Source organism: Abramis brama, assembly GCF_963993115.1.
Source record: "Abramis brama genome assembly, chromosome: 16".
NCBI lineage: Eukaryota > Metazoa > Chordata > Actinopteri > Cypriniformes > Leuciscidae > Abramis > Abramis brama.
This window is the reverse complement of record NC_139978.1, coordinates 7,875,863-7,900,352: the sequence shown is the minus strand read 5'-3', so window position 1 is coordinate 7,900,352 and position 24,490 is coordinate 7,875,863. Positions and strand designations below refer to the sequence as shown.

General features: G+C 35.7%; 1 protein-coding gene across 1 annotated transcript in view; it reads right to left on the bottom strand.

Annotated features, from left to right (window-relative positions):
- frmd3 (FERM domain containing 3) overlaps positions 1–24,490 on the bottom strand; it is a 74,426-nt gene that overhangs the window by 48,867 nt on the left and 1,069 nt on the right. The window contains exons 2-4 of the mRNA XM_084087815.1: positions 8,142–8,246; positions 7,039–7,081; positions 6,324–6,402 (exon numbers count right to left, since the gene is read on the bottom strand). Of these exons, the coding sequence (XP_083943941.1) occupies positions 6,324–6,402; positions 7,039–7,081; positions 8,142–8,246 (227 nt within the window). The remainder of the gene's footprint in view (positions 1–6,323; positions 6,403–7,038; positions 7,082–8,141; positions 8,247–24,490) is intronic.

Sequence of the window (24,490 nt, the reverse complement as noted above, 5' to 3'; positions counted from 1 at the left end):
AATAAGTATCCCGCTTATTACATGGCTACCTACCAAATAAATCAATTATTTGACACAAAATATTGATTTAAAAAGGAGTTTATTGATTTAAAAACGATTGTATTGCTTCCGCTAAAGAAAATAGTCTGTTCCGTCTCTACGGTTAGAATCCTGCATCCATAGCAACGCTCTGTTTTTCATGGCAACGGTGTGTTATACTTCGCAGCGGTCTGTTATCAAGAAATAACAGACAGCATAGAGAGCCTAAGTCCCTCCCCTCCGCTTCCGGCTCATGGGACCTTATTTCGGAAAAAATATGTATGGTAGTCAATGGCGAGAGACAACTTATCTTTTTATTCCGTCTGAACTGTGTCCTGAATTACACATATGATGTTTGTCAATTTAAAAGATAATTATGAAAGTCAAGAAAGTCGCAGTTTGTCATAAAACAGAAGAGTAACATTTAGTTTTATGTGAAAATCGCTCAATGAACTACATCTCTCGTCTCGCACTATGTACGTCACCGTTGCTCGTATGTGTGCAGTCTGGTACAAAACACTCAGGCATGACGGCGTAACGTTACGATTATAACGTAAGACTATAGAGAAAATGACAGACGTTAGCTTCAGTAAAGTTAGCTTCATTCATTAAGAGAAAAGGTATGACGTCACATGTGCGCCTTTTGGGTTTGTAGTCTCTGTAATTACGTATTTTCACAGTCTTATACCTCAACAGTTTTACATCAAACTGCGACTTTCTTGACTTTAAAATGTATCTTTTAAATTGACAAACATCATATGTGTAATTCAGGGCACAATTCAAACGAGATCAAAATATTTGCTGTCTCTCGCCATTGACTACCATACAATATTTTTCCGAAATAAGGTCCCATGGTGGTCAACCGGAAGGGGAGGGACTTAGGCTCTCTATTCTACATTAGAATTCAACCAAGCCATGTCGTGAGCTTAGAATTATAAGGTTCTATCTCCGTTTAGGGTAGTTCTGAGATATTGAGCATTAAAGTTTTTACATCCCAGCTGACAAAACTGTTATGTAGTATAACCTACTATTATAGCTCAACAAGACCATCACCCTACAGGTACTTTGAGGATAGAATATCAAAATCCTGGCACATTTGGAAATGGGATTTTTTAAGATGGCCCAAATAGAGATAGAACCTTATAATTCTGAGAGCTCTGATTCTGTTTGGAATTATAAGGTTCTATCTCCACATTTACAAATAAAACCCCACATTTCAAAGAATAAATGTATATAACCATTGATTTTAATCAATTTATATATTCATAATACAAGCACACAGCTTGTAGTATATAATAATATATAATAGTATAATATACATCAAAGCCATTACAACCATACAACATTTATCTCTGTAGTATACATATAGTATACATACAAAATATTGTGTAACATCATGAAAGTTATGTTTTCATCCCTTTCCACCCCACCCCCTCTGTGCTCCGAAACATTTTAAAAAATGAAAGATGGATTAGTTAGAAAGAAAGATAGATTAGTTAGAAAGATGGATTAGTTAGAAAGAAAGAAAGAAAGAAAGAAAGATAGATTAGTTAGAAAGAAAGAAAGATGGATTAGTAGAAAGAAAGAAAGAAAGAAAGAAAGAAAGAAAGAAAGAAAGAAAGAAAGAAAGATGGATTAGTTAGAAAGAAAGAAAGATGGATTAGTAGAAAGAAAGAAAGAAAGAAAGAAAGAAAGAAAGAAAGAAAGAAAGAAAGAAAGAAAGAAAGAAAGAAAGAAAGAAAGAAAGAAAGAAAGAAAGATTAGTTGGAAAGAAAGAAAGATGGATTAGTTTGAAAGAAAGAAAGAAAGATAGATTAGTTAGAAAGATAGAAAGATGGATTAGTTAGAAAGAAAGAAAGATTAGTTAGAAAGATAGAAAGATGGATTAGTTAGAAAAAAGAAAGAAAGAAAGAAAAAAAAGGAAAGAAAGAAAGAAAGATTAGTTGGAAAGAAAGAAAGATGGATTAGTTTGAAAGAAAGAAAGAAAGATAGATTAGTTAGAAAGATAGAAAGATGGATTAGTTAGAAAGAAAGAAAGATTAGTTAGAAAGAAAGATGGATTAGTTGAAAGAAAGAAAGAAAGATGGATTAGTTAGAAAGAAAGATATATAAGAAAGAAAGAAAGGTATATTAGAAAGAAAGAAAGATTAGTTAGAAATAAAGATATATTATTAGAAAGAAAGAAAGAAAGAAAGAAAGAAAGAAAGAAAGAAAGAAAGAAAGAAAGAAAGAAAGAAAGAAAGAAAGAAAGAAAGAGATTAGTTGGAAAGAAAGAAAGATGGATTAGTTTGAAAGAAAGAAAGAAAGAAAGAAAGAAAGAAAGAAAGAAAGAAAGAAAGAAAGAAAGAAAGAAAGAAAGATGGATTAGTTAGAAAGAAATATATATTAGAAAGAAAGAAAGATTAGTTAGAAATAAAGATATATTATTAGAAAGAAAGAAAGAAAGATAGATTAGTTAGAAAGAAAGAAAGATGGATTAGTTTGAAAGAAAGATAGATTATTTAGAAAGAAAGAAATATTAGTTTGAAAGAAAGAAAGATGGATTAGTAAAAAAGAAAGATTGATTAGTTATGAAGGATAGATATATATATAGATAAAGTTTGAAGATAGATAGATAGATAGATAGATAGATAGATAGATAGATAGATAGATAGATAGATAGATAGATAGATAGATCTAGAGAAAGAACATTAAGAGAGAAAGATAGATTAGTACGAGAGAAAGAAAGAACGATTGATTCATTATAAAAAAAAAGATAATCAAATGTCCAGGCTAATGTCCAGCCCTTAGCTCTGTGTCCAGGCTACAGAGCTAAGAGGTGGGTTTTGATTGGTCTGTCCGTGTTCATTCAGGGTTTTGATTATTGAATCTACTGGAGATAGAACCTTATAATCCCAACTCGGTTTATGTTTTGTGAGATGGAACCTTTTTATTTTATTAATAACTACTAACAAAATTTTTTTTTTTACAACAATAACACCACACAGGCATTAATAAACACCTAATGGATCAGATTATGTCAAAAACTCAATTTCGACCAAAAGTGGAGATAGAACCTTATAATTCTAAGCTCACGATGTAATAAATATATTTAATTATGGTCAAACTTGAAAATGCACAATGGCTCTACATCAGTGGTTCCCAAACCTGTCCTGAAGGACCCCCAACACTGCACGTTTTCTTTGTCTCCCTAATCAAACTCACCTGATTCAACTCATCAGCTCATTAACCCATGTGATAATGAGCTGATGAGTTGAATCAGGTGTGTTTGATTAGGGAGACAAAGAAAACGTGCAGTGTTGGGGGTCCTTCAGGACAGGTTTGGGAACCACTGCTCTACATTATTTAAGAAAGGACAAGTACAAACGGAATTTACAGTCTATTTCACTTTCTTTTGGAAAAAGAAGTGCACTTTAGCATACATTAAAAAAGAGTACTTGTTATGGAAATAATATACATTAAATGAATATACAGTATTTAAATGCAAACTGAATACAAAGCTTTTGGACACTTAATTACATGTTAATTGCAATTAAATTAAATTGTATTATAATTTAGCTTTTTAATAAATGCAATTAGTTGAATTTGTCATTGTGCATTGTCGTTCACCTCATTAGTTATCTTGTTAGTCCCTGTGTATTTATATCTTGTGTTCTCCTTCAGTCTTTGTCCATTATCGTCAATATAAGCGTGAGTGTTTGGTGTTTCCCCTGAAAGTTTTGTTATTAAATGTTATTTCTACGTATTCCTCGTCTCCATGAGCTTTGTTCTACACGTGACGTGACATAACTTCTATTGTTTTTAAAATATGGTTAAAGTGTGAATGTACTGACAAGCATTCATGGCTAACTATAATAGCTATACTTAAATGTCTACTGAAACTTGTAAGTTATGTATTTCAATATATTTGTAATTACACATTTGTAATTATGAAGTTGCAATTTAGTACATTTAAAATATGGTAACTTTAAATTTAATATTGAATAACAAACTAGAGATAAAATTATAATTAAGTCCTTTACATGTGCTTTAGTATGTTAGTCAACACATCAAAATAAGTGTACTTTTTTAAAGCATGAAAAAAGGATTAAAACACAATGATTTAAAAAATACTTTAAAGTAAAACTTTTAATTTGACATAATTACAAAGTGCACTTTGTAAAAGTGTGAAAACATTATTTCATTAAAATTACATTATCTGCAAGTACAGTTTGTTGAAATACAAGTGCACATTCAATACAATTAAGTGCACTTCTTGGCAAGGTGATGAGACAAATTTCCAAGTGAAACATGATATTCAAGGAAAAAAATAATTAGGTCAGTGGAGGGACTTGATATTATCTGATAATTTCAGAGGTGGAAGCAAGTTCTTTCACTTTTGATGAAATATTCTAAAAACTTCTTTTAGTATTGGAATAATGTGCACTGACCATATATTAATCATTCACAATGAGAATAACAGGGTCCATTTTGATTTTATGGTGATTTCTAAAGTTTGTATGACAGAACTGCAATGCATTGGCCAAACGCTTGCATCTGCTTTTGTGCACTTGCATGTTTCTGTTTTCTCCATTCTCGCTCTTTGTAACCTGCACTCAAATCCATTCTTTATATTAAATATTAAAGAGAGAGAGAGCGGTTGGAAAAATATATATAGTTGTTTTCTGTGTCAAACAGCTTTAACAGGAAAAACTCTAGTATGGAGCAGAAAATAGCATGAACTGGCACATTAATGCATCTCTTGTCCATCTCAAACCCTTGCTTTCTCTTTCACAGGATGAAACAATTTAAACTCAGACAACCTGGGCTCCCTCTCACACACATGCGCCTCGCTCTCTCTAAAGCTTCTGTCTGGCCACAGGAACATTCTCGTTTTCCAGCGCACAGAGAAAGCGTGGAAGATCGAGAAAGACACAATTACACAAACACATTTATCTTGACAGTTCAGATGGTGTGCATGCACTGAGAGCCATGTTGTGAGAGCAGCACTAATGATTTAGTCACACCAACAATCTGTGAGTATGTGTTTGTGTATTTATGCAGATGCCTGTGCGTGTGTGTGTGTGTGTGAGTTTGTGTGTGTGTGTGTGTGTGTGTGTGTGTAAGAGGAATATGTGACACACATTGACACTGACAGTCTATTCAGAATATTTTCTTGCTTCCTTTTGAGGACAAAAAAAATCTATTAACATAAAAATTGAGAGCAGATATGTTTCATATTAATTTATGGAAAAATAAGGATGTCTGAAATGATGAAAAGAAAAATCTTTTAAAAATCTAGTTAAAAACAGAAAGGTTCTGCCTAATTAAAAAGTTCTTGAAATCTTTGTAATCATTGTTGGAATGAGAGTATTCGTAAGTTCCTCCTTTTCCTCTGTTTGTTATCCGGTCACGTCTATGTTTGGTGTCTGTTGCTCGTGCCTGTTTGCTAGTTTTTTGGAACATTATTATTAAACTTGGTGTTGGAACTTTATTCATCGTCTTCATCTGTTTACCTGCAACCATCTGTGATAATATATACACACACATATCTATTTATATATAAATGCATACATACACATATACAGTATATATATATATGTATGTATATATCTCACGAATAATCGATTTAACAGCACTAATTTAATTTAATAGATTATATATTAGTTTATGTGCTCAAATATGTATTTTAGTCTGGGACTAGCTTAAGCCTTGTCTGTGACATAAAGACATAATATAAAGACATAATTAAGCCCTATTTGTGGATCAGAAAAGCACTTATAATTTGAACTGATGACATTGAATATAAATCTATAAAAATTTTAACTACAATACATTTTAATCTAACTGCAATTAACTTGCAATTAAGAGTCCTAAAAATTACATTTACTTATTTTGTATATATATATATTTTATTTCTGGCCTCACCACTGATTATAGTAATGAGAATTTGGTGGCAAGTGTGTTTAATTCTAAAAAAAAAGAACTATGATTTATGATTTCTTCTGATTTTGGAGTGAAATATGAATGTACATGTTCTTGACAGGTTTCGTGAGATGCACTGTAATGAGATCACATTGGTTACTTTGACATGAAAGAAGCCACCGATCAGCCGTTCTGGCTTCAGCTACAAAGTATACATGCTCTTTCAAATGAAACTGGAACAATCTGCTCAGGAGGCGTTTTAAAAATGCAAATCTCTTCCAGAAAATCCTCAATCTCATATACTTGGCTTGAGCGATTCAGGGCTGTTTATGCTGTGACTGGCCGGGGTTGTTTTTATGTCATTCCAATGCAATTTGAACATTAGATCAGAGAACTGTTACCTTGTCAGCTCTTCCTTGATCTTGATTGGCTCCTGAGGGTAGAACTTCACCCTGAAGCACATAGTGTATGGCTGGTGACCTGAAAACAACACAACATCAACAATCAGATGAGGGGAGAGAGAGACAACTTGAGCGTAAACCAGTAAGAGTGAGACAGATTATGCAGAGAACTGCAACTGAGGGCATGAGGAGAGCTAAAATGATTATATTAATCCATGAGATGAGGGAAACCCCTCTGGTGAAGAATGAAATGAAGTCTTCAAAGATAAACGTAATGAGTCTGAGAAGTTTAGAGCTCAAAGGGAAAGATTGACTTCATTGACGTCACTTTGTCTACAATCTCTCTCTGTCACTTATCCGCTACGTGTTCATTCACCTCCCTTCTGTAATTCTACATAAAACATCTCTGAATGGGAGTGATGTTTTACCTATGTAAAGACGCGGTCATAATGGCAAATGTCAGCAAGAAAAGTCCATTGTTTATTGTAAATAGCAATGAGAGATGCACAGTTTAAGTCACTTTCAAACCAAGCAGCTTAATATTGGTCAAAGCAACAAACCCCAACTTGAACCCTTTGTGAAATATGCATTGGAAAATGTTTCCTCCTTATGCAAAATTCCTATTGAAACTGGTTTCGCTGACAAAAATTCACGAACAACAGTAAATGTGACTTGCTGCAACCTTGAGGGCAAGAAGGAAATAAACAAAACTTACATTTCATCTGTTTCACTATTGGTTTGCTCGGGTCCAACCAATGCTGTAAAAATGACAAGAGAAAGAAATGATTCACTGCTGTGCGCTGACAAGTAAAGATGGTGACAAATCAAAAATGTTTATGGTAAACACTTTGGATAAGCATCCTGCTCAGGAAATGATCGTAAACAACATTCCCACTGATGAACAATCCCTTTTTTCAATAGCGGGCATTAATATTACAACATAAATGACTGTAAATAATTCACTACAGTTCTGCTGGGAGGTTTTCTGCTCGACTGAAGAAACATTGTCGTACATACAGTAGGGTAAAACCCCTTGGTCGGTTGTCATGGTAACTTTTATCCGAATTTAAAGCCAGTATGATAGGCTACATAAGGATAAAATATCTGGTGAGAGTACAGAAATAAGTATATGTAAGATTTGTGAGTGTTTACATTACTGTTCAAACGTTTGGGGTGAGTAAGATTTTTAGATGCATTAAATTGATCAAAAGTGTCAAGACTTTTACATTGCTTCAATTTTTAAAAATGTTTTCAAATATAATATATTTAAAACTGTAATAATATTTCACAGTGTTACTGTTTTTTCTGTATTTTTGAAAAAATAAATGCAGCCTTGGTGAGCATATGAGACTTTGGTAACACTTTAGTTTAAGGTGTAATTAAAGGTTACATATACTTACTATAGTAACAACAGTAAATTCTGCATAATTATAAGTAACTAACCCTAAACCAAACCCTAAACCTAATCTTAACCCTAAAGTAAGTAGGCATACATGTAGTATGCAATTATTTGTGTAATTACACTGTCACAACGTCCCCTTAAAATAAAGTGTAACCAAGACCTCTTTCAAAAACAAAATCTTACAGACCCCACATTTTTTAACCATGTTGTAATTGCCACTCAGGAAGCAGGATTTTAAGTTGTGTGTATGTTTGAGGTTTAGTTATTGTAAAACTTGAGCAGAAATCTATTGCAGATTCCACTTGGTTTGATGCGTTTTATGTTGGAGCAACAGTATATCTGCTGAAGTTATAATAAACTTTTAGGTCAGAATATATTTCATGAATACTGGACCCGAGTGGTGAATGTGTAGTTACCCTTTGTTTCTCTGGGTCCACATATCTGATGCCAAAGTAATCTTTCTCCAGGAGGCTGTAGTAGTTACACACATGATCCAAGAGAAACTGCCCTTTAGTGTCTCTCTGTGGAGGAAAGAAAAATCAAAGGAATAAAAACACATCATGAATGATCACATCATTACAGCAGAGATTTAAGATAAAATACAATAGTGAGCCAGCTAGTTCTCGTGAATATATTGACAGTGTATCATTATATTGACCGTTGTGTGTATAATAAGTTCGATTTATGTGTGTATAATAAGTTCGATTTACAACAGGGAAAAGAATACTAATATACAGGGGGGGAAAACAGAAAAAAAAATGTTATATGACAGGTCAATATTTTTAATATACTAAATATGATTGTTATGAGCTTGAGTTCTGAATTAAATGCAAAAAACATTTAACTACAGCACAATAAAAAGCACAATGCTTCAACCAATGTAGTCCGATTGATGAAGAAATGACTTACGAGCAGGTTCTTTTATTGAACAGCACAAAAGACTCACTGATGAGTTATCGGTTTGAATCAGTCGGACAAATCCTTCACTGAATGAACTCAATGAATCCACCAGAGCTGCTACTGAATCAACATCTGACTCTCTCATTGAACCACAAGTATTTATTTTCAGCAATGACTGACTGACCTCAAATGAAGCTAGAAATGCTTTATGTTCTTAAAGTCCAAATGAAATTAAAAATGAAGATTTTTGGCTTTTACTATGTGCTCCAAAACAATGACAAAACTTGCATTAAGAAGATTTAAGCGATCAAAACTTAGTCTCTCACTTCCGCCAATATGGATCAATGATTTTGATGACATCACTCTGCACTTCAGTTTCTCATCAGATTTTCTCAGGGGGGTAATCGAGCGCTCGATTTCCGTACCACCCCCGGGGGCTGCCATTGGCTAACAAGCCTTCACCTGCTGTAAGCATCCCATTGACTCCCATTCATTTTGGCGTCACTTTGACAGCGAATAACTTTACATCTGAGGCATTTAAAGACTCCATTTGTCCATTGTTTATTTCTAAAGAAACACGACAATGTATAAAAGGCTCCATTACCTTGTATCTTACGTTATGGCCCCATAGAAGCAGTTTTTGTAAAAGTAGGCTAACGATTGCGTCATAACCACGCGACTCTCTGGAAATTACCGTAGAGACAGGAAGAGAAGCTTGTAGTCAATCGGGGGGACGTGGAGGCATAAAGTCCGATAAAGTCAAGGGAGAAGCCCATAGAGAGTCATGACGTTGCTCCTGTTTCTAGCTCATGGACAGCTCCTACTCACACTCTCCGTCTCTGCGAGATTCGGAAGGGAATGGTTCAGATTTCGTTTGGCACAGCTACTAGAAAACGTACAACTGTCAGGCAGGTTGCTCACGTCACATCCACGTCGTCAAGCTCAGTTTGAGTCTGCGCAGTACGCTCAGCCATCAGGAAGTTAGGGCTTCTAATTTGCTTCACTTCTCTCCGTTGAAACCTATGGGGTCGCTGTGTCCAGTTTATATACTGTCTATGGATTTTCTCTCCAATCAAATGTTCTCTAGAATCCGCCCCCTACATTATAAATAGACGCTGAAGCTGTGGCGAATCACTTATTCACACATTTACTATTTTCTACATGATGAATGGCACATAGTGCACGATTCAAACCGTGTAAATCTGCTCTCCATTAGGTCGAATGAAGTCTGGTTTCACGTTAGTGTCACGCGAACCGTCGCATCTCCGGTCCGGAGACAGGATAGCACAGAGCGGATCATATGTGGTGCAGACCACAAAACGTATCGGACCCATTTGAATTCTGCACAGAATGCTGTTTTTTAAAGCGATGGAGGAGAAATGGCTCTACAGACTCTGCATTAAACAGCACTAATGAGTAGAAGAGATAACACCAACATAAATTACACACTTTTCAAACTACACATCCTTGATTATGTTCACTGTTTTGCTTTACTAACAGTTTCATATTAAATATTAAAGGGGAATCTATTAGACTGTGGCTATCATAAGCAGTCAACTGCGGCTTTACTGAGCTCAACAGCTCTAGTCGAGCTGTGATATAAACAAAACGCTATTGGCTATTTTAAAAAAGGGGAGGAGCTGCTCGATATGTCCCGCCCTGTCTTCCTGTTCCAGTGGAAATTACGTCAAAATATTGAATAACGCTGCGCGTTTCAAGACACTTCAGTGGGCCTTTAATGTTTGGGAATCTTAAATCAGTATCATTACTGACTGGTTGTTCATATGAAAATGTGTAACTGAAAATACAATTTTTGCAATAAATGGAAGGGCTGCACAATATATCTAAATTATCGAAATATCACAAATGTATATATCGCAATATGCATATCGCAACGGCTTGCATTAACTGGGGTCATGAACAAAAGACAAAGAAAATCACTCACTGCTCTTGGCTGAATAACTTTTGTAGCTTTAATAAGAATCAGAATATATATTTAATTCATACAGTGAAAACTAAGCATTGTTTTATTTTTATTTGATTATTCAGTTTCTGTTGTTAATGTAGGCCTTCATGAAACCCTAAACCCCCTGGTTTACACTGATGTTAAAATAACTCTTACTTCTTATGCTACAGTAAAACACTGCTGTTCACTTTCAGAAGTTTGAGGGATGTTTTCTTGTCACAAAAAGAATGTGAAACACATATGTATGTTATATAATTTTAAATATATTTTAAAGATAATTTAAGTTCATTTTACACACTTTGAGCATTATCGTATCGCATATCGCATATCGCATTATTTAATGAGTTATCGCATATCGCATTTTTCTTCAATATCGTGTAGCCCTAATTAATGGTATATAATTATCATTTAAAATTACATGTTTAAAACAATTTTTTATATATAATATGGTTTAGATTTAGATTCAGTCAAGGGGTTGCAGGGTTGGACAGCTCCCCTGCTGCAAGTACATCATTCTGCAGTGAATGATGATGGGCTTATGGCCCATACAGGACAGTGTCTCTGTGTGCTCGACTGAGCAGCTCTGGTTCAGCTCTGATGACCATCAGCTTTTGACCTTGCTGTTATTACCTGTGACGCAAGCTGCTATAGCACACTCCTGTGTGAAATACATCTCACTGTGGGGGCTCCAATTCCACTACAGAGGTTCTCTACAGGTACTGGACGCTCTGCTCTTCCAGTATGGAAAAAAAAACATTTCTTAAAGTTTTACTTTCTCAGTATTAATGAATAAAAATCAAATGTCTCTTTCTGCACATTTTAAAATGTTAAATGTGGATCAAGCACTACACTGGATCGAATTAAGAAGAGAATTTCTCATATCATTACATATCTCTTGTCTTACAATGACATGAACTACATTTGGTAACACTTTATGGTAACACTTTATTTTAAGGTGTCATTGTTACAATGTAATTATATATTTAAGTACTGAGTAATATTAATTAACTATGTGTACTTACTGTAGGGTTAGGGTAGGATTAGGATTTGGTTGAGGGTTAGTTGCATGTAATTATGCATAATTTACTGTTATTACTATGGTAAGTACATGTACTGTAACAAGGACACTAAAATAGTGTTACCCACTTTACTTTTAGTGTCTTTGTTACACGTTACATGAAGTTACTACAGCAATAAAAGTAAATTATGCATTACAAGCAACTAACCCTAAAAACTCTACTCCTAACCCTAACCTTATAGTAAGTACATGTTGATAATTAATATTGCTCAGTACTTACTTGTATAATTGCACTGTAACAAGGACACCTTAAAATAAAGTGTAACCCTACATTTTTACATAGAAAGAACTAGTTTATACATCTGCATCCTTAGAAATATAAATGGTGTTTGCCTGTGGAAAACCCACTGCCCACAAAGATATGGTGGCATTTGCGGTTTCTAGGGTGTTGCAATGTGCTTGTTATGGTTTTCTGAGTGACTGTAAGTGTCACCACATTAAATGTGCTATTTGTGGTTGCTAATGTGTTTTGAGTGGTTGCTAGTGTGTTGCCATAATGCTAAGGTGTTATTTGAGGTTTCTATGGTGTAGCTATGTGGCTGCTAAGGTGTTCTGAGTCATTTTTGGCGCGTTTCCACAATGCTAGGACGTGATTTGGGGTTGCTAGAGCATTTTTACATAGTTGCTATGGTGTTCTGAGTGACTGCTGGTGTGTTGCCACTATGCTATGGTGTTATTTGTGGTTGCTAGTGGGTTGCTATATGGTTACTAAGGTATTTAGAGTAATTGTTGGTGTGTTGCCACCAGGCCAAGGTGTTATTTCTGGTTGCTAGGGTGTTGCTATGTGGTTGCTAAGGGGTTCTGAGTGGTAGTGTGTTGCCACAATGCAAGGGTATTATCTGTGGTTACTAGAATGTTGCTTTGTAGTTGCTAAGGGGTTCTGAGTGATTTGTTGGTGTGTTGTCACAATGCTAGGGTGTTATTTGTGGTTGCTAGGGTGTTGTTATATGGTTGCTAAGGTGTTCTGAGTGATTTTTGGTGTGTTGCCACCATGCTACGATTTTATTTGTGGTTGCTAGAGTGTTGCTAAATAGTTGCTAAGGTGTTCTGAGTGATTGTTGGTGTTTTGCCACCATGCAAGGGTGTTATTTGTGGTTGCTAGGGTGTTGCTATGTCCCTATAATACTCTGAGGTGCGTTTCAAGTACCGCAATGTAACTCATGACATCACACGGGTGGTGGAGCAGAATACTTCTAATTATTTATCGGTTTGATTTTTTTGTCCGATTTTTATCTTATGCTAGATTATCGATGTAAATAAACAAAAAACTATCAGTGTTCTTACTCTTCCTCCGTAAGAGGGAACCAACCACAACTTTCAGACGCCATCTTTATTTCCTAGCTCAACTGTCACAGAATGGAAAGCAGAGGATTGTGGGATATCAAACGCAGCGACAGAAACATCTATGCTGGCTTCAAATCAAATCGATCAGGGGTGTGTTTCCCAAAAGCATTGTTAGCCAACAATGGTCGCAAGTTCCGTCATTATCAGCATAGTTCAACAACTCAGTGTTTCCCGAAACCATAGTTCCAACGAACATTCACAAACAGCATCGCAAAGTTGTGTGGTTGGAACGACAGCTCTCGACCTGTGGTTAGAATCATAGTTTCTTGTTTGCATGACATGTGGACTTTATAAATCCTAATTTTGAGCCAAATAAGCAAGCTGACATTCAGTACAATCTATCTTTTATTTATAAACGTAATTTACATCTTTTAGTTTGTCAAGAGATTTAAAGCACCTTTTGAAGAGTGCGCATGTGCAAACGTGCGCTAGTACGTAAAAACGAGCCTATGATTGAATCTGGAAATAAAGCTAAATAACTGAGAAAAATAAGAGATAGTCCTCAGATGTCATGTCCGTAATTTATAGCAAAACTTCTAGCATTAATTCGATCTCAAACAGATTCATTAAAAGAAGTTATTACTCCACCACCTGCGTGACATCATTAACCAACGTGGTTGAACTACCAATTTGCGACAGTACGGTTTCGGGAAACAGTCGTGACTAGCTAGTTGTCAGCGAGCCCCGCCCCGAGAAACCAATCATCCAACCGAGACTGTTCGGGACACGGTGGAGGATTCCACGCGAGCCTGACAGGCTCAGTGGCCGTTTCAGCATAGATCCATTTCTGGATCTGGCTCAGGCAACGGTACACTCCCGGAGGGAGATAATGCAGCCGAGTCATCATTTCCAGAGGCCAGCTCCCCTCCGATGCTGCAATCGGAATCCTGTCCTCTGGAGGGGCCCAGAATGAAACAGCTGGTCAGTCAATTACAGAGGGACCAGCGCGCTCAACGGGGGGCCCCACCAGCTGCAGTGTGATAGAGTGAGGGGCCCAAAGGGATTGGTTACCGGGCGGGGAAGCCATCACTATGATCCTCTGATCACCCATCCCATACGGCACCCTAGGGTGGGGCGTGGTAATGGGGACTCCACCTTCGCGGACGAAGGCGAGTCTTGATCTCAACACCGCGATAGTCATGTTCTCGCAATGAGAACATGAACTATCCACAAAAGCTGCTTCCGCATGCTGTAAACCCAACACGTGATGCAACTAATGTGACCGTAAGAGGGGGACAGGGAACGACCGCATCCATAAACGCACGTGTAGAATGACATCTTGAAAAAGACGCAAACGCACCCGTGTTGCTCTTTCAGGAAATTAAAAACTCTCACCAGTGCCGGAGCACACAGGCGAATGATCACGGCAACACTGACAGGGATGGTGCAGCCTGTACCAGTGAAGCACTCACTTCCTTCGCCCTCAACCGGCCGTCAGACAAACAAACACAAACACAGAAATGTGATGCTGTTAAAACAGCAGTTGAGAGCTCAGAAGACTCGCGACCACCGCTGCACTTGCGCTGTGGAACCACCAGCACCGGGAGAGACTTCCTTGAAGAAGCACCGACACACTCGTTCATTGTAATATAACAACACTCTTCAGAGACATCGACATGAAGACCGATCGGCTCCGAAGCGAAAGGCAAATGGTGCGTGCATCCGCTTCCGTATTTATACCCGCGCTGCGGGGCGGAGCGTGGATGCAAAGCTCGCACGCCAATGTGTGCATTGGCTCATTTTATCAATACTCGAAGATGACAGGCTCCCTAAGCGTGATCCCAATCAGTCGGTACATCCGATTACGTCGAACGTGACCGAACTGAAAGGGAACTAGCCTACACTTCTAACCACAGGACGAGAGCTGTAGTTCCAACCACACAACTTTGTGATGCTGGAAACACAGTATTGTTAAACTATGTTGCTAACAAGAGAACTTGCAACCATAAATGACTAATAATGTTTTTAGGAAATGGAAATGCACCCCATGTCTCTATGGTGCAGGTCCCTTTCTTCAGTGTAAATCTGTTTAAATTTTTGGCCCGTTTTATCATCAAGATGAAAATTGCACATCTTTGCTCTTTTTGAGCTTCCCTTCATGTCTGTAATACAACTGCTCTAAATAATACAAAGGCTTTGTTAAAATGTGCAATAGAAGGCAAATAGTGATGCTTGCTTTAGCAAACACTTATAATGAATAAGCATGCATGCATGATAGAGAGAGAGGGCAAGTATGGGGGAGAGATTATCAATTATAAAGGAGTCTAACAAGATGACAAGTTTAAACAACACAACCACACTGCATTGCTGCTCTTTCTTTAACTCTCCACCTCCCAAAATCCCTCCAAGATTCACTTAGCAATGCCTCTGTCGGCCGCTCTAGTCGGAACAAGCAGAGTTTAGGACCGTGAAAGCTTTGCCCTAGATAAAATGTTCAGTAATTAATACCCATGCCATATCAATTATGACTGCGTCTTCCTTAGAACTAAACACAAAATGTTTGCTAATCCAGAGGTCACAAGGCAGATTCATATCATAAACTGGGGAGAGTGAAAATTAATGAGATTTACGTGAGCAAGTAAATCAGAGCACACTATCTTTATGCATAAAATAAAAGTTAAAGTAAAAAAATTAATAAGATGACACTGGAAAAGGCAGATGTTAGTATTCTGCAGCGTGCATACTTGACTTATTTAAGAAGCTGACCATGTGTGAAAGACGATCCCCTTGTCGATTCCCATTAACCCCTAATTTTCTCAAAATGGTTTAGTCTGTCCTTGGCCCAAATACATAAGGACTGGTCAATGTTAAAGGCTTGAGGGTATTTGGTGACATATATACGTGTAAATAGCAAATCTTAAAGGACCCAAATCATTCAGGATTCACTAAACTTCTGCAGTACAAAAAGAATCAAAGAAATCTAATCAGTGAGGATGCCGTTTAGAAGACTGAACATGGAATAAAGTCTCATATTGTCTCAAATATGTTATGTCTGTGTGTCAACTAAACGTTAAAATAGTGTGATTAATTTTCACACACACAAAAAAAGAAATTAAATGGATAGATCAAATATGCAGAACACAAATAAAGGTATTTTGAAGAATGTTTCAGCTGTTTTTATCCATGCAATGTAAGTCAAAGGGTTCCAAAAGCTTCTAGTTCCAAAAAGGACACAAAAAAAAGTGTAAAAATAATCCATGCAACTCCGGCGGTTTAAAACAAGACTTCAGTTGCGGTCAAATTAGCGAAATTTTGTGGGCAAAAAAAGTCTATTGTCAATAGTGTAGCGTGAAGCACAGCTTTTAAACAAGCAGCTTTCTGTTGGTCAATGATGTAAATTCACTTGACCAACCCATTGTGAAATCTGCTTTGGATTTCACGAAATTCCCAATCACTTGGAATACTGTTGAAATAACTGGATTTCGCCATTGAAAACTAAAGGTAAATGTGACCACATTTTTCAGAATACAATCATTTTGTATGATTTGTATGCCGAGCAAAGTTTAAGTGGTAGCCTAAATATTGAATCAAGTCATTGATCAACAAACCTATACAAAGGCCAAATATGGTGAACTTCATTCATTTTTGCATTTCACATGACTTAAATTCATTATGTCATGACACAAAAACTAAGGTAAAATACTTTTATGTCTTTTTTTGGAGCTTGAAACTTTTGGACCTGACAGACTTTCATTGTAGGGACAAAAATAAGTAAGTTCTTCAAATATCTTCTTTTGGGAGAACTATTCATTTAATTAAGCTGACCTTCCTTAATAAGGAATTGTCCTACAATAAAAGATATTCAAGATTTAAGTACCACCATGAACTATTTTTAAATGGACATATTGTCTAAAAAAACACTGAAAAAGAATGAGTTTTGTTTAGTGACGCCAATGTTCATATTTCATACTGCAGGTGCAGAATCCATTTAACAGTCCTCCATTATTGGTGTTGACCTGACCCTTATGACCCGCACAACGTTCATGCCTATAATGAGAGCAATCTTGAAACCATAGAAGCATTTCTCTGTTCGCCCTTTAAGCCTGAGTAGAGGAAAGTGGATTATGCTGACGACAGGTCTGATGTGAAACTGATCTGGTGCGGTAAGACGATGCTTTTGTCCAAGTCTTTCTTCTGTTACTGTTTATATCTCATGCTCAATTTATAATTAAAGATCTAAACATATTCTAAATATGACAGCTTCATTTCATCATCAACTCCTACAGCTGTCTTACGTGTTGGAAGGAAAAGTGGACTTTGATGCATTCAGTGAATTTGTCCTTTTTGCATGATTTACTGTGCAACATAAATCCATGTGCAATGATTAACATTACAGTTCAGTTGGCAATGCTGTTTTGAAGTGACTTGATTATGCATGTAAACCTGTAATCTTTATTTAGCATTGTGGCTGCATATGAATAATTTGTGAGAGCATAACGCAATTACATAAGAAAAGATCAAAATGATTAGTGTGCACAAATCTGGATGGGATGTGACTGGTTCTGATGTGACTGATGTGAAGATGGCTTGATGTCACAACTTCAATAATCACAGTGTTATTATGGATGTTAAAAAGGTTAAAAAGGTCGAGACTGAATACAGAAACTAATTAGCAGAGGAACATTTAGGAGGACTTATTTAAGACAAATCAGAAAAATGTCAGAAAAATGTCCAAAAGATGTCTCATTTTAACTATTTATTGTGAATCTTCAAAGATTAATGATTACAGTTTGCATTTTAAGAGTAAATGATCCTTAATACTTCTTATTAAGCCAACAGGATGGTGAAGATTGCAAACGTGGTACTTTTCTTAAACCCGTTCTTAAAGTGAATGAAAATCTACCGATCACAAATGTTTGTGGTTGGATCATAAAACATTTATTTATTTTACACTGACAGCTTAAGTGAATTTTCCTGTTGTTTTCTTTGTTCCCTTGTGAAAAAGAAGCACACTTTAGCATATGTTTATAGAGAGCACTTATTACAGAAATAGTATGCTTTAAAAATATAGTAAGATGAATTAAAATGCATAGGCCTAATTATGGAAGCTTGTTTCAGCCACAGAATAAAACATTTTAAAAGATAATTGGGACTTTTTATAATAATAACTTTTATAATAATAATAACTTTATTTTGTATAGCGCTTTTAAAAGTCAATTCTCAGAGCGCTTTACATAGTCAATATTAAAGTAGATAAAATAAGCATGAAATACAAACTATAACAGAGCATGCATACAAACAATATTATAAACCTAAAAAACAATTTAAAATTGTTTAAAACACAATTACGAGTTTACATCTCACAATTCTGACTTTATTTCTCAGAATTGCGAGATATAAAGTCAGAATTGCGAGACATAAACATGAAATTGCGAGATATAACCGCTTTATATCATGCAATTCTGACTTTATAACTCGCAATTGCGACTTTATATCTCGCAATTCTGAGATATAAAAGTCACAATTACCTTTTTTAATTTTTATTCAGTGGCGGAAACAAGCTTCCAAACATAATTGCATGTTAAATGCAGTTAAATGGAAATATATTTATATACTATAACTTTTACTGACAATTATTTATGGTTAAAATATACTTTTGGCAACAAAAAAAAATTCAGACAGGACAATGTAAAGTGACAGGAAAGCAGGTTAGGGAAATGGGGGAAGTACGTACATGTACAGTACGTGTTGTGGGCAAGTGTGATACCGTCTGCACCACTGAGCTCAAATTAATGAAAATAATGCAGCTGAAATGTAGTACATTTAAAATATTAAATTACACACTACATTTAAATCAGAGTCAAGTACTTTACATGTGCTTTAGTATGTTAGTCAACAAAGAAAAACGTTAAATTTTACATTACAAAACGCGTTAAGAAAAATAGTCATGAAAGCTGATTTGTTTCTATACTTGCATATGGAAGCATCTAGTAAATAATATTTACGATGTAGAGCATCAGAAAATAGCTGAATGAGTTCTGAGCTGCTGTGAGTGACAGATTTAAGTGTGTATCAGTGTGTGTTTTGTGTGTTTAACAGGTCATTTATCCCCAATGGCCAAACATGCTTTTGTCTCTTAAAATATCTATCACACACCACACACTGTCACTGCACTGCCTCAGGCTAGTGGTGTACAAACAGAACGGGAGGACACTTCATCACACACACACACACACACGCACAAACGCACACACACACATTTACTATCTAAATAAGGACATATCATAGACTTTTTTTTTTAAATAAATCATTATACTTGCTATCGAATATTGACAGTCCCTTTTTTAAATGAAAAACAGATTATTTATTTAATGTATGAATACATTTTTCAGTATCCCAGAAATGTCACATTTCCACAAAGAAATGTTTCTGAGCAAAAGAACAGGACCAGTTTGTTGCAGTCTCGGCACAGACACACACACACACTGTCTTTGAACCGCAGCGGTTAAACATATGCACTGCACATCACTGAGACATCATTCAACACGAGTCCAATGACGTCATTCATTTACACAACTCCCCCCCCCCCCCTCTCTCTCTCTTTCCTCCTGTTTTATTATCTCTTTTTTCTTTCTTCAGTCATTCTTACAAAAAAAAATAAAAAATCTCATCAAAAGGCATGGAGGACAAGGATAAGAATAGCATGAGCACTATTTATAGTGTCCATCACAACAGCACCTTCTCTCCTTCTCGCTCGCCGGACATTTATTGATGAAAAGAGGGAACGAGAGAAGACGAGAGATACATTTCTGCAGATGGGGCGATTTGCATTTGGTGTATTACAAAAATAGAAATGTTTAATCGATGATGACATTGCTGCATTTTTAAGAATAGCAAAGACAGTGAGTGGAGAATTTTCAATGTGACTAAAGCTACGGCACACTGGCATCTTAATAACCCTTACAACAAAGTACTGTGGTGGTACCATACAGTGATGGCATCAGATGGTAAAACCATGGTATTTTAATATATCATGGTACTGAATGACTGAATGACTTCCATACTCCAAAAAAGCATTCAAATGACACCATGGTGTGTCCAAAAGAGATGGTAATGTCATGGTGTTTCTTGATAGTGACTATATCTGGACTTTTTTCTTCTGTTTTAATTGGTAGATTTAATCTTTGATTTATATTTTAAGTATTACTATTTAATTGTTTTCTTTTAACTTTTCTGATAAAGGTCAAAATACTTAAAGTTTAAGTTCTTTAGTCAACAAGTGTTTCTGGTTTACCTTCTCTATAATGGTTTCCAATTTCTTTCCACCCATCCACCCTTGTTTGATAGTGTTATTTTAGTATTATTTATATACTATTATAGTTCTTTTGAAATTTGTATTAGGTTTTTTTATATTTTTTTATATTACTATTTAGGTTAAATATTTCTTTATTTCAGTTGTAGTTTTTATTTATTTCCTGCTAGTACGTTTAGTGCTTCAACTAATACATTGACTTAAACACGAAACTTTGTCGTAGAAAGACTGCAATATTTTTATAAAATGTGCTCCAATAATCCAATAAACATACTCCAATAATCTTAAATTATATACAGTTTATAACATAAATAATAATCAGTTTTATTTCATTAAACCCTTGGTAGTTTGATAGTGAAGTTGCACCTGAAAACCTAGTGAAGACTAGTCAAGATAAAATAAATAAAAGCCCATTAAGACAGCTATGAATAAATACATGCGTATCATCAAGAAAATAAATATGTAATATTAAAGTTTTAATATATATATTTTTTAATTGTAGTCTTTTAAAAAGCATCTGAAATAATAAACTAAGTGCAATCTGTTGTCAGAAATATAGATATTTCAATACATACTCTGACAATACATACTCATACTGAATTATATGAAATACGCAGAATAGATGCACAATACCAGCTGTACTTTCTCTCTCTCCCCTCTCTCCAACAGGCCTGATCATATTCATATAACACATAAAAAAGGTATTTCAAAGAAAACCATGGTGTTGTCATGGTGCATGTTTAAAATCGTAATGCCATACTACTCCATTTACTTATTACTGAAAGCCATTAAAACATAACTTATAATTGGCTATTGAAATGATGAAGTTCCAGCTTGGGAAAGGCTCACATTAAGAGGCACCTCACATGTTCTACGTGACTTCATTCTGTCCAGTTTTGCCTAGCAGAAGCTGAGCGCAGCATCAGTAGCACATGAGTGATGCAGCAGTCACACTGAAGAGCATGATCTGCCTTAATAATGCATGGCCTATCTGTCCTTCAGACACTGAGAAGACACTCGGTACGCCTGAGCCAACGCTGAGAAATGACCCAAAGAGAACACACACATCCCATTTACTTTATGCTGGTAACGTTATCACTGATCCAAACTGGGCATAACTCGACATGGTTTCAGTCGGTCCAAAACAGGGAGACACAAACGACTCATTTCTCACGACTTATCACTAAAATACACTGCCCCGAAGATCTAACAATCTAAATCTTTCAAATGATTTATGAATGTTTCATGGCAAAAACATTCATTTTTCTTCTATTTCTGAAAAACAAAAAGAAACTAGATTTTACTTTCTTTATTGTAAAAATCTGTGGTGCTTGCCTTTGCAGATCTCATTGTGATGATTCTAGGGTGTTGTGAGTGGTTGCTAGGGTTTTCCTGTGTTGATAAGGTATATTTAATATACTTCTTTGCAGTTGCTAAGAGGATGTTAGGTGGTTGAGTCACAAGTGTTGCTATGATATGATTAAAAATACCTGACATTTCAACCCAGTTCTGAATGTACTGATCATGTCAAAGGCTATGTTTAGAAGTTCTTTATTTAATAAATTTTTTTATTTCATTTTTGGCATGCCTGTTTTCATGTTATATCATTTTTGGCATGAGCCCCGCACATGACATGCAAGAGAAAAAAGTAAATTGTGTGCACGAAGGGTCAATTGAAGTTTTCAAAAGTCAAGGTATATGGTCATTCACCATGTATTCTTCCTATGTTTCATGACTCATTTAAGCAATATCACATGAGATTTGTTGTTCAGCGCAGGTGATTACAGCCATGCTAATATTTAGACCAACGGCATGATTGTGATATGACATTGCTTTTATACAAGTTTAATAAACTAGAAGTTAATATTGACAAAATTACATTTTACCTTGTCTATATTGCCGATAAAATCAGTTCTAAGTCAAAGCAGCAACACACAGCAGTTCCTAAATGAATCAGTGTTATGAAAGAATCAGTGAATAATTCAATGACTCACTCAAAAAGACAGTCGGACTGCATCAACTTCCATTTTTCTTAGTGATTATTATCGCCAGTTTCTCTTCGACTGACTGGATGAAACGGTGCTTTATTCGCAAATATTTTATGCGATATTCCAATTTTACGCATGAGTTTAATTCGCAACTTTGAATGGAAAGCTAATGCAACCTGCTGAAAGAGTCCTTGAAACATCCCCAATAATTCACACATTGACAAACGCACTCTCATGGCAATTAGTAACTTGTACGTTTTGGCAAATTGGTGTTAATTCATATGAATTTGGACGATATAATTGTTGTACATTTTCAAATGATCCTACTGAGAGTCAGGTTTAGGCATGTGTTTAGGGGTGGACCTTCACGCTAACTTTTTCCTAAAAATCTTACGTTTCTGTCCAAATAACACCCGAAATCGACATCTCGTCAATCTGTTACGTTTTCTCATGAGACTGGGTTGGACTGACAGTGTGTCTGGAATGCGGAAACACAGTGAAACATCAGCACTCTGTTGGCCAATCAAATTCAAGGCCCAGAACTAACTGCTGACCTGCACTGTACACGACACAGCAAACTTAAACTCAGCATTTAACTCCTCGTGTAGCTGATAAAAAAGTAAGAGCTGAGTGCTTATAACATGTAAAAGTGCACCGATGGAGGTGCAGCCTCTGTCTGTGAGGATAGTCATGAAATATGCAGGAGAAAGCCATCACAGAACAAGAAGCCATTAGAACCTCGTGGCTTTCTAAAATATTCATAAGACCAAACAGAACGTGCCTTCCTTAGCTCGAAAGTTTAGAGATCACTCTTTCTGTCATCTCTTTCTCACACTTGACCTCTTTCACTTTGTTCCATTAGTGCAGATGTACATAAATTGACCATCAGAAAAAAACTCAACAGCTACTTTAAAAGTTGGTAGAAACTTTTTAGCCCTTTGCACTGATCTAGGATGAGCTTGAACCACTATAAGAGGACAGTTTCCTGACTTCAACATCATAGCGTGGTTTTCTCAAAAGTAAAGAGGAAATGGTTGATTCCATTAGACTGCATACATTAGTGTAAAGGTGCCTGGGTACTAATAGTGCTACTGCAAAGAGCTCGACTACACATCCACATCATCATCAGTTATCATCAAACACTTAAGCTGCAGCGGAGCTGAAGGACAATAACCGCATTAAGGCTGCCTCGTGACCTTTATAGATTCAATTATATTTATATTAGCAAAACTGCATGCAGATTTTTTATAGTTTCCAAGAATGTTTTGAAAGGAAATGCATTGTCAAGAGTATTTCCCAGAAATGGGTTTGCTCATTCATCTTGACGGGAACATATATGAGCATGATGGGAAGAAATCCATTGGCTGCGTCTCAAAGTTTTGCGAGCTGCCAACCCAGACAGGATTTCTGGGCATCATCGACACATTCAGACATTACGAGGTGCTTCCATTAGCTGTCCGGAGAGCTCAAAAAAGTGGCATGGCAATGGTGATGAAGTGAGCGAGTCACAATAACTGCATATTCACGTCTTAAGTGCTATCTAACATACGTTTTACATGACCATTTTAACTCTATAGTGTTGTTTTATATTACATTTAAAGTTAATATATTTAAAACATTCTAAATTGCAACTTCATCTTTACACATAATGCTAAATTACAAATATTTTTTTTAAATACATGACACACACGTTTCAAAAGAAATGCTTGTCAGTATAGGCAGTAGATTTTAACCATATTTTAAAGACAATAGAAGTAATTATGAAATCACATACAGTACTGGTCAAAAGTTTAAGAAACATTACTATTTTTAATGTTTTTGAAAGAAGTCTCTTATGCTCATCAAGCCTGCATTTATTTGTTCAAAACTACAGAAAAAAAACAGTAATATTGTGAAATATTATTACAATTTTAAATAATGGTTTTCTATTTTAATATACTTTAAAATATAATTTATTCCAGTGATCAAAGCTGAATTTTCAGCATCATTACTCCAGTCTTCAGTCTCACATGATCCTTCAGAAAAAGATTTCTATTTTAAATAAATGCTGTTCTTTTCTTAACTTTTCATTCATCAAAGAATCCTGATAAAAGTATCACAAATGAAGAAGCACAACTGTTTCCAACATTGATAATAAATCATCATATTAGACTGATTTCTGAAGGATCATGACACTGAAGACTGGAGTAATGATGCTGAAAATTCAGCTTTGATCACAGGAACATATTATTTTAAAG